The sequence below is a fragment of the Bubalus kerabau genome, chromosome 3 (assembly GCF_029407905.1).
Source record: "Bubalus kerabau isolate K-KA32 ecotype Philippines breed swamp buffalo chromosome 3, PCC_UOA_SB_1v2, whole genome shotgun sequence".
Taxonomy (NCBI): domain Eukaryota; kingdom Metazoa; phylum Chordata; class Mammalia; order Artiodactyla; family Bovidae; genus Bubalus; species Bubalus kerabau.
In genome coordinates this window covers 155,278,055-155,289,510 of record NC_073626.1, presented here as the reverse complement: position 1 = coordinate 155,289,510, position 11,456 = coordinate 155,278,055, and the positions used below count along the sequence as shown (strand labels likewise).

The 11,456-nt window shown below is 38.1% G+C and overlaps 1 protein-coding gene across 12 annotated transcripts in view; it reads left to right on the top strand.

Moving 5' to 3' along the window:
• The first annotated feature begins 178 nt into the window (after positions 1 to 178).
• The window catches only part of IKZF2 (IKAROS family zinc finger 2), a 185,334-nt gene continuing 174,056 nt past the window's right edge, over positions 179 to 11,456 (top strand). For 2 of the 12 annotated variants that reach the window (XM_055573373.1, XM_055573362.1), the window contains exons 1-4: positions 861 to 1,111; positions 2,277 to 2,343; positions 3,875 to 3,923; positions 4,723 to 4,827. In XM_055573373.1, the coding sequence (XP_055429348.1) occupies positions 2,341 to 2,343; positions 3,875 to 3,923; positions 4,723 to 4,827 (157 nt within the window). In that variant the 5' untranslated portion in view covers positions 861 to 1,111; positions 2,277 to 2,340. The other 10 variants (XM_055573364.1, XM_055573367.1, XM_055573366.1 and 7 more) reach the window with 10 other exon arrangements.

The following is an 11,456-nucleotide window of genomic DNA, read 5'->3' as shown; positions in this document are numbered from 1 at the left end:
TCTTTGACTGCGGAGGATATGCCACATGCCCGGGGTGAAAAAGCAAGTAGACACTCTAATTTTAAACTTGCACTGTAAAGCACTTTCAAAATAGTAATAGTTGAGCTGCATCTCAGACCTGACTTTCCTGCTCAATCCATTCCCCAGGACCCCTCTCTCCTGCTCCGAGTCCGGGTTGGTCGGGCGCCGGTTTCTGAAATCGCACCGCACAGTTTATTGCGAAGCTGAGTGGGTGGGTCCACGCGCAAACCCAGACTCCGGCCAGGACGCCGAGCCCGGAGCTCCGCGTCGCGCGCCTAGATCTCGGTCCCGCGCCCTTCGCCCGGCCTCACCACAGATCCCAGTTTGAAAGAAAACTTCACGAGGCCGAAATGAACCTCCCCTGGTCGCTGCAATTCTTCCTTTCGAGCCGGCAGAAAACGTGAGATTGATTACGACTCGGGGAGGAGTGGATGGGGGAGGCTGCCGGGGCACTCTCGGAAGCGGGTTACCTGGTCCCCACCCCCCCGCCCCGGCTTGGGGGGCGGGGTCCGCCGTCCGGGGGCGCCCGGCCAGGGGCGACGCGGCCCGGCGCGCGGGTGGGCGCGAGGGAGGGAGCGCGTCGCGGAGCCGCCGGGGCAGCACTTGTCCTGTAATCGATTGCCGAGCGCGCCGAGCGGCCCAGCGCGCAGAGACGCGCACACGCGCCTCGCCAGCCCGCGCACACACACATACACACACGCACACACAAGCACAAGCGCCCCGGCCCCGCACACACGCGCGCGCGCGCGCACGTCCGCCCGCGCCCAGGGCCCCGCCACCCGCCGCCAGCCCGCCCTCCGCCCGCGGGCGTCTGCGCGAGCCCGGCCGGCGGGGGAGATGTGCTCTGGCTCCGGCGGATCGGTTTCTCGGGGTTTGACCAGCTGTCCCGGGCTAACCCTGCTTCTCGCTGAAGATGGAGGAAGTAAAAACAGGATTACCCTTAGCTACAGATCCACTGCCTTAGTTTCCACCACCAACTGCAGTGCACAAACACACGTTAGGCACAGGAAAGAAAGAAAGAGAGAGGACACACTAACAGTAAACACAAACAAAAGGGTGATGGGATTATTTTACTGCATGCACTGCTGAGGTAAATCTCCGCTTGGCTTTTGCGTGGTGAAGAACAGCTCTTGTTTTATTTGTCTTCTGATTCATAGATTATATATAATATGTGTATCTGATTTTCAAGGTGGGGGGAGTGTTTTCAAAGTTAAGTGTAATGATATAGCATCTCGTTTTGCACCGTGATGTGATCAAATGACTTGTTGCTGTTAACCAGTAATAATAAGATATAGATACTATAGATATTTTTTCTCTGGGAGGGATGCATTGTGGTTATGATTAGGCTAATGATTTCTGTAAAGGACGCTCAGGGAATCGGGTTGAAGATGATGTCTTCTGCCTTAATTTATCGTCCCCTGCTTATAATCTGTTTCTGGGATGTTAATCGATTAATCAGTTCTCATCTCTATAGCTGTCATGGATTTGGACTTGTTTTGCTTTGTTTTAACTTGAATTCCAAGAAAGGTGGGGTAGCTTGGAATAAATTGCAGCTGTGTATCTATCCCAGCTATAAGGGAATATCCAAATCCTGTTGGAATTAAACAACAACAACAAGCTGGTATGACACGTAAAAAGGCAGCAGTTAAATCACTTTGACAGGTTCTGGTGTGGGCGAAAGAGATGGACTTAAGATTTAATTTATTATTACTATTTTGCCAAGGGCGAAAAACTGTCCTGTGAAGTTGGCCTAGGTTCTTTGCTGGGTTCCCCCTGACTGTCCCTCCCCTATGCCCCCCCCCCCCTTCTTTCAGTTTTCTTGTCTTAGCTTTTGGTCGATTCTTAAGGAACCGGTGGATCAAGTTTTTTCTCTTCTTGTTAATCGCATTGCTGTAGCACTGACTGACCTCCCTCCCTCTCTCTCTTTTTTTTTTCCTCTTTCCTGAAAGTACGTGGTGCCATTCCTGAGTGACTTTTCCTACTAGACCATCCCAAAGGGACGAGGGGGAGGGGTGAAGGAGGAGGAGGTGGTGGTGGAGAAGAAGGGGGGTGTTCCTTCTCTCTCATTTCTTGGTTTTGTTTATCAGCCGATCTGTTTGCTGGATTTGGGCTCGGAATGACCCACCTGTAAAGTGCTTTTCCTTCCTCCTCGCCTTGAACTCTGCAGGGGGCTTGGCTTGGAAGGGGCAAGGGAGGGAAAGAGAGAAGGGGGAAACACAAAAAACTTCTTTCTTTCTCTCTCCGTTTATCTTCAGCACGACATTGTCACCTCCTCTTTGAGGGGTTAGAAGAAGCTGAGATCTCCCGACAGAGCTGGAAATGGTGATGAATCTTTTTTAATCAAAGGACAATTTCTTTTGTATGTACATTTCGTTTCTCTTTCTCCTTTTCTTTCTTTCCTTCTCTGAGGGTTAATAATCTTTTCATTGATGGGGCAGACTTCTTTCGCTTCTCCCTGACGTTTCTTTCTTAATATGTGTGTGTTAAATGTGTACATTTTTAAAGAGATAAACTCATTTGTAAAATATCCGAAGAAACTGCTCCCCTTTTAAACTTTATGGATGCCTTTCTTTAAAGCCTTATGTAATCATAATTTGAAAGAATTTGGTAGCAGTACAGCAGGTTGAAATTTAAGTGCTGTGTAGTGACTGAGTTGGGAATTTGATCTGATTATTCCATAAAGAAGAAAAGTTTTTTTTGGGGGGGGGGGTGGTAGGGAGGGGTGGTGGTGAAGAAGGGGAGGGGAGGGAGAAGGGAAGTGGTTTTGGAGACAAGAAGTGAAGCTGCCTGTTTTCCAGTAAGTAATGGAGAAATTCCAGGAGCCAGGGCTAAATATACTTGGCGATCAATACAGAAATGGCTCATTGTGAATAATTTAGCTGCTGGTGCAGTGAGAGTTTTGAAACTAAAGGCAAAAAGGACCAGGGCCAAAGGAAAAAAAAAATAAGTAAAAATCATCTCAGGACATGTCAATTCTTTAAACTTTTTTCTTCAAAGAATACAGTTAGCTTATCGATCTTTTCATTATGTGGAATCAAAGCTAGGGGGTGTCATCTCATACAATTTATTTTTGTTTCTGAGAAGTAAGTTCTTCTTTGTGTCATTGGTGCATGAAAATAATTCCCCAAACTTTATAAAAGTGATCTCCTTCCCCACAGCAAAAAGTATATGAATTTTTTCAAATTGGAATGTATTAAGTAGTCTCGGCATTAGTACCCAACCATGGTCTGGCAGTAAATTAAGGTTATATTGAACAGGTGCTCACACAGAACTTGGGGCTGGCTAAAATGTCAATACAAGCCGGGCAGTTGGGTAACTGCTGCAGAAACCTTCCAGAGGTACTTGGGCACGAAGTTGTTTTGTTTTGTTTTTCCTGTTTGTTTGTCCTCCCCCCTCCCTGTTAGAACATGATGAACCAACTTGCAACAATTGTGAATAGAGCTATCTGTATACTCGGAAAGTCCTCAGACTGCAGCTTGATTGTAGGAAGTAGTGAATGGTAAAATACTTCAGTCCCAGTTAAAGCGGGCACATTTGAGGTGTATCCCCTTCCTCTTTTTTTCCCTCTAAACTGAGTCAATTCTGATGGAAAGAGTCATTACTTTCTCGATACAGCCCATCTCACAGCACACTTATCTTTCCTATCCTATCTCCAGCAGGAATCAGATCATTTGCAGAAAGAGTTCAGTGACTTGCAAATGAGCACATGCAGTACACCATAGTATGTTTCTTGGGCACAGGTTGCAGCCGCAGCAACGTGGGCTAACTGCTTGGAGCTTCATATAAGTTAAGCATTTAATGGCAGAGACTGAAAGGAATCCTTGTGTTAAGGGTATAATCTTTTGTATTGCAGCACTGCACATTGACTATGGAAACAGAGGCTATTGATGGCTATATAACATGTAAGTATTCATTTTCATTCATCTGTTACTGGTAAATAAAAGCATGTTTGTTACCTGTATTTTAACTTCTGAATTGGAAATTTTTATCAAGAATTGTATACTATTACTGTCTGTTCACAGTTTCACCTTGTAAATGAGTTTGAGAAAATAGCAGGAAAGTGACATAAGAAGGAACTATAGATACATACTTGCCATATTAAGGGTATTATTTCAGCCAGTAATAGTTTAGCAGATCAAAACTTTCCTACTTGATTCTTTTCACTTAAGTTTAGACTAGGTTGGGTTACATATATGTCTACTAATATGGCATGTACTAAATATTTAGTACTCTGTTACCTAATTTTTCAGACACAGGATATGAAAGAGAATTAGCTCACTTAAGTTGATTTTTTTTTTTTTAAGCAAACTCTCAAACATCCAACTCTCTGGCCAACGTTTTGAAAATACTCATTAAAAATACCGGGTGCTTAATGATTAAGTTAGATGTTAAAGAAAAATTTTTTTCAAGTAGAAGATCCTTTAGAAATTAACTACTGCATTTGTCCTTATTTTACAATTAAGATGAATGTGGTAGTGAAATTTTATAAATGTTTTATTGTGTGCTGGTTGTGGCTTTTCATCATTTCATTCATTTATTATATATTTCTAAATAACTCTTCCTTATAATTTTTTGAGGGAAAAATGTATTTCATTAAAATTTCAAGACTATGCATGCTTTTGCATATATGATTACAAAGTTGGTAATTAGATTTTAGGTGACAGTGAATAGAGACCAAAAGATTTTATTTTGTGAAAACAGGTGACAATGAGCTTTCACCTGAAAGGGAGCACTCCAATATGGCAATTGACCTCACATCAAGCACACCCAATGGACAGCATGCCTCACCAAGTCACATGACAAGCAGTAAGTCTTCATTTTATGATTTTTTTTTTCCTATTTCTCTAGTGATAGACTTGAATTTGTTAGGTCTGTAGGGTCCACTCACATTGTGGTGTAGCTGCTGCTATAGATTTTGCTAAAGAAAGAACAACACAGATTTATTCCTGCTCATTTTGGTATCATAAAACATGAGCCTCCTCACTAGTCTGAACTATCCCAAGGTGGCATTTGGGAGCTGGTGCTTACCTGTATCAGGTAAGAAATGTTAGGCTTTGCTGGTTATTCTTTTGTTTTGCCAGGTTTATGACGATTTATTTTTTGTTGTTGAGTAAAAAAACTATGGAAACATGTTACTTCATAGTAAAAAAAAAAAAGAAAAGGAAAAAATTATCTTCTCTTGCCTTGGCACAAAGCTAATACATTAGTGGTAGAATCGTAGTGTTAGTTGCTTTTTTAAGAAAACGTGGAATTTCTCCTCCAAAGCATTGGAAGTAATATGTGACTGAAAATTTGTAGAACTCATTTACATCCATTTCTCTGACGAAGTGAAAGCATTTTGTTTTAGGCTGTCAGAAAAGAACTGAGAAAATTTGGAAGGATATTTTGAACTTGCTGGAATAGTTTTGGCTACTGTTTTTGATAAAGAGTCATTCTTGATATCAAGATATAGCAAACATTGTTTCTGTGTAATAAAAAAGCAACTTGCATGCTGTCAGTGACAGAAGATAAATACTTTATTAAGGATTTGGTTTGTTTTCTCTTAATTACGATGTTTCATAAGTTGTCAAGTGCACATGCTTTATTACTCCTACTTAAACTTAATTTGAAATCTGTTTCCCTTTACTTCTGATATGTGTTATATTCTTATATAGAAGGGACATCTGACTTCCATCTAAATGCAATTTAATTTAAAAGCTTTCTATTTGGGTGACATGTGAAGGAAAGGCATTTTCTTTTCTTTTTAAAGAAGATTTAATAACAAGAAAACTGAATCATATGATGAATTATGAGCATATTCTTAATATGTTAATTCTGATTATCTTGAGAGAACAAATTTTTCTTTCCACTTCCCTCTTATAGCTTTCAAAACTAGAGTTTGTTGTAAAGTTACTAGCTTCATAGGTAGTTAAGTCTTCTGAATTATAAGCAACAGTATATAGAGTACTGGTAAATACATTTTGCAGTTTGTTATCTTTAAGCGACTCTAGCTATTGACTTGAAAGTTTGAGCTGTATGAACTTGCTTTACTTTTTTAAAAGTTTTCTTTGTTTTTATTAATGGGAATCACTTCCTAGGAAGATTTCATTCTAGAAGCAGTCACTGAAATTCCTTTATCACAGAGGAAGAAAAATTAATAGTAAGGGAATGCATGTTAAATTATAGTGCTAATCTCTTGTAATGGATCTTGTAGCATTAATTAATTTTTTTGCTAGTTGACTATTAATTTGATAAAAGTTACATACTGTTGCAATATAGAGAGTATAATTTTTAAATTTTAACATTTAATGTGACTAGGTCCTTGGCAATATAGATTTTTATTTTTCAGATAATTTTCATTTAATTTCCTAAAGCATAAAGATAGATTGATATGCAGTTTCTGTTAGCTTAATATTTAGCTTAATATTGTCTTTAGAAACGTTGAGTGTAAGGGGTAGGTAATAATAGGTAATCAGACTTTGTTATCCCTGAGCCACCACTAGAATATCAGCAGGAAAATGCTTGTTAATTGGTTAATTAGATCCTTTCTTTGTGAATTTGATTTTGGTTTTGAAGTAATCCTTTCTAAAAGGCAGTTCACTCTTATTTTGAATAAACATTGCAGAGTTGTAGACATGATCAATTTGGACAAATAAGAACTGTGCTTTTGATCTTTGAATTTTTCTCACCCAACAACAGTAAAATTATGTTTGGTAAAGAGGTTTTGTTTTTGTTTCTTCTTTTTTTTTTAACTTACTAGCCTGTGGCAATTCCATCTTAGTAGAGTTTTTGGCTAAGCTACATGTGTTTTCATGTTCTTTTCCAAAGAGTTGCAGGTTAAATATTTTGGCTCTCACTTCAGAGCTGTCTGTTGCATCCTTTACATAGCCTCTATTTACAGTATCTAGGTTACCCACTTAGGTGTTAGATGGAGAAGATACCCATTTTTCCTCTCTTTTAGATCTAGGAGCATATCAGCATTTTAGATTGCCAAAGCAAATAGCACTAGAGAGGGACTCTTGTCTGTTAATTAGAATAAGAAACCTGTAGTTGGTCACTCAGATGTTTTTCTGTGACTTGGAATAATGATTTGTACATTTGCGACTTGGCAAATCACTTGTGGCCGAGATCAGTAGTTTACCTAAATCTCTTTATATGCATTGCTGACTTTATTCTATGAAAAGATCTTATTTATTTTCCGCATTTCTTTAATATCTTCAAATAGTCTTCCTAAAGGGCTGTGACTTCCAGAAACAGAATTGCAATTTTGATTGAAAGTATTAGAGCTGAAAGTAAATGTGAAAACCTTTATAGATAGAATAAGATAGGCTCCGTAGCAGTAAGGCGGGGACAGGAGTACATGTGTAAGAGGTGATAAGTTATTTTAAAACAGTTTAAAAAAATAAGAGAAATAGTATCTTTGATTTTTATGAGATAACTAACGTCCTAGCAGTAAAGTAACACTGCCATGTGAGAACCCACTTATTTTCACTGTAGGAAAGTGGTCAGTTGTATTCTGAGGTCATAGTCATTTGTTTGGGTTATTTGACGACTGTTGTAAGATGAAGGGTACCTGTGCAACTTGCTGCCAGCTATTGTATAAAAAGTAATGACAGCAGCTATCATTATTTGACAGTGCTAGAAGAGAGCATCGGTGGCTTGGGAGAGAACTAAAAATGTACAATACCTGACAGTCTTTGGTTTTAAAATTCAGCATGTAAGATAATCTTAAAAAGATGTGAGAGGTATTCGTGAACTTAACATTTTGTAATGAGTACTTCCTATGTTTTCGAGTGAATTTTCTTAGAGAAATTTGGACTTTTTCTTCTAGAATGAGGTTCTCTTTGATAAGAAGATGGGCATTATTGCCTGAGATCATTAGTGTACATATTGAGTCTGCTGACAGTCTCCTGTGTCAGGGATGACAGTCTGTGCCTTGATGGCTACTGGAAATACACAGTGTTAAGTGATTTTAAAAATAGCATCTGGAAGTTAAGAATCTGAGACAGACAACTCAGACAGAACAATATAAAAATAATCCATATTGTATTTCGGCCCATCGAATGAGACTTTATTTTGTGATTCCTTCTGTCTCTGGGTTAGCTCATTTCCAATTCTTATATACTTGTTTCTGTATTGGTTTCAGATTATTCTGTAACTGCTGCTGAGTATTTTGAAAGGGTTTCAAGGTTCAAAAAATTGTAATTAATCCTATTTTCCTTATCATTGTCTGCTTTTATAATGCCAGTAAATAAATTTTCCTTGGAGATAGCTAATGGTGTGAAAGTGCTTTGTGACACAAATTTTTTTCCTATTACTTTAAAACCTTTACATAGATCCACTTCGCAGTCAATACCATTTATCAGTCAGTTTGATGGCCAAGTGGCATGCGTGGAATTGGAAGAAGTAGTAATTCTAGTTTTACAAGACTCTGACCAATAATCAGGTCAGCGAATCTAGTTTATTCTTTTTGGAGTGCTTCACATTCATTTTTTTTGTTGTTGTTGTTAGCTGGTTTCCATTTTTAGAACCTTGTGAAGTGTAAGTATATTCTGGTTTCTATTTTTCCTGTGTGGAAATGGAGGCTTGAAGAAATCAGTTGTCTTCTAAGGTTCCTTAGGAAAAGGATGAAGTTGTCAGGATTGGGACACTGATACTACCTTGTGGGTTAGTTATATCATTGATATCTGTAAAATGTCATTATCTCAGGGTGCCCAGCATGTCCACAACTGACCCATGTTTTAGTGACAAAACAGTATTACAGGAGTAGAATAGGGTTATTATGAGGGTGGAGTGATAACAGATAATCTTGTTAAGCAGATGCTCTAATGCACTTTTAAAAATATGGCTTGTATCTTGAGACTCACCAGCTTTCTGAGTTGTCTTCTGTAGCTTAGCTTGGCAGTTACCCTTGGTTGGATTTCCACAGGACACACCCTGATATAACACCAGATGGACTTGATGTAAAAGCTCATTCTGTTTTTCAATTGTAGTACTTAGTTTTGTATATATACGCAACATACCTTACATTTCGTTTTTACTTGTTAGGAAATATTTTTAAAAAGTTTGATTTGATTTCTTTATAGCTATCAGCAGTGTCATGGCCATGTACCAAAAAAGAAAAAAAAAAGAAAGGAACTAAAGGAAGTATATATGAGCAGGGACTTAACAGCAGAATTGCTGGTTTTTTTTTTTTTTTTGCTCCTCATTCTGCCTCCTCCCCATCTTTTAAGTCTGCTTTGAAATAAGAATAAATGTCTGTCTTGGAGAAACAAAATAGCTCACTGTAGAAGTGTTGTTTTTATTGCCTCTATCTTTGTCTAAATTTGTCTTCTCCAATGAAAATACACTGAAAACAGTATAACATGATTGGTTAGGTTCTTTTGGGACTCTTCCTTCAAGCTGTCAGGAATTCAGATCTCTGGGTCCCAAGCTCTTCTCTCCTCACTTTGAATATCAATATATTTTAATTTTATAATGTTCTAAAAGATTAGTAGCTGTGTGACAGTCCTAAAATGAGGTACACCGTGTTGTTTTTCTTTGCCTTTTTCCTTTATATCTGTTTAAATGAACAGATATAAGTATATTTTATACTTAGTGATATGGTAGTAGTTTCCTTTTATGAATTAATCAGGCTCAGGAATCTCTGTTGAAATAGAGAGTATTTAGGAACTATTTCTCTTAAATGCTTAATTGCACAGGTGTGAGAAAGAGAAGGGGAGTATAATTTATTGAGTATATATTGGATGCCTAGTGCTTTATACTAAGTACATCCCTCTTATTTCACTTAGTCTCCACAACAGCTCTGTGAGGATACTTCGCTTTATAATACCGAAAACTGAGGCTTAGAAGTAATAGATTGCAGGTGGTTAAAAATATGGGCTTTGGAGTTATATACCACCTTGTTAGAATTCTTGCTTTGCCACTGATTTGCTGTGAGATCTCAGTCATCTTACTTCACATCTCTGAGCTCCAGTTTCCTTATCTGTAGCATGGGGATAAACAATCCTTACCTCAGTGGACTGTTGTGAGGTTTAAATGAGGCAATATATACAAAATACTTAGCACACTTCCTGGCACATGCTAGCATCTAATCAATAATCACTGCTCTAACACTCAGAGCAGGCACATTGCTTTTGCACCAGTCCATGATTCATAAGAAAGCTTTTTTTCAAATCCATGTTTGTTTGAAATTCAGGTCTTTTGCTGTTTCCATTTTACTACAGAGGTCCATGGAACGGAAATAGGCATTTCTAATAATTTAGGGTAAAACTGGCAGGAAAAAAAAACCCTCTGTTATTTAAAGGATCTGTGAAGATTTGGATTAGAAAGAAGTAGAGTCCGTCTGTATGGCAGAATTTTTTTTTTAATTGGGCTTCAGTGTTCCTGAGCCTAGTTTTATGTTTTTGATTACATGTCAAGAAAATCATCGCTCAGCATTGGTACTATAAAGACACCAGTTATTACAAATAGAAAAAGTCCTCTTAATAGAGTAACCTAGCCATATCTAGAATCAGTTTTTTTCTTTGAAAATCTGTATCTAAAATTTTACCTCATTTGTTGCTTGCGGTAGAACCGTAAATTCTCATTTGATGATACCTGATCAAGCTGTAGGCCTGATTGTTGTTAATTGTGCATTTTGAGGGTAATAGTTTAGGTGTTTTAAATTTGAGATCAACTTAAAATATAATTATCACTTATAGGCATTTGACACGTTGCTGTATTGTTCTAGCTGATTAATTCGACAAATATTTGTAGGCAGTCTTTTATGTGTCAGGCACTGTAGGGTAGATTCAGAGGTGAATGGTACACTATTCTTGTCCTCCTGGAGCTCATACTCTAATTTAAAGAGACGGATTCATTTTGATATTTGGCAAAACTAATACAGTTATGTAAAGTTTAAAAATAAAATAAAATTAAAAAAAAAAAAGATTAAAGGGAAAGATTTTTCAATGGTGAGATCTAGGGTGTTTTTTCCTTCTTTCTATTACTTTTTTGTATAAGTTATATTCAAATGGCTAGTTGTTTCACTTTATTCAGGTCTCCTTGCTAGGAAAAAGAAAATAAACTGCTTAAAAAAAATAAATAAATAAAAAAAATAAATAAATAAAAAATAAAAAAAACATAAAGAGACGTCTAAACAAGGCAGTATTCTGTGATAAGCTCAGTGTTATTATTATGGAGAGCAAGGAGTGGTACTGGTTTGGGAAGACTTCTTGGAGGGAGAGGCTCTTTAAGCTGAGACTACTAAATGAATAGGATTTAGGAGAGAAGCTGAAGGCTTGTTCACCAATGAACCCACATGGGAGCTGAGAAATAATACGATTATGTTCTGGGAAATAAAGCAGATTGGTATCTGTGGAGTGTGAAGTTGGAATCTTGGAATCTGAAGCCTGAGATGACTCTGGAGAATTAATCAGGGCAAGATAATGGAGTATCTTATATAAGAGAAAACT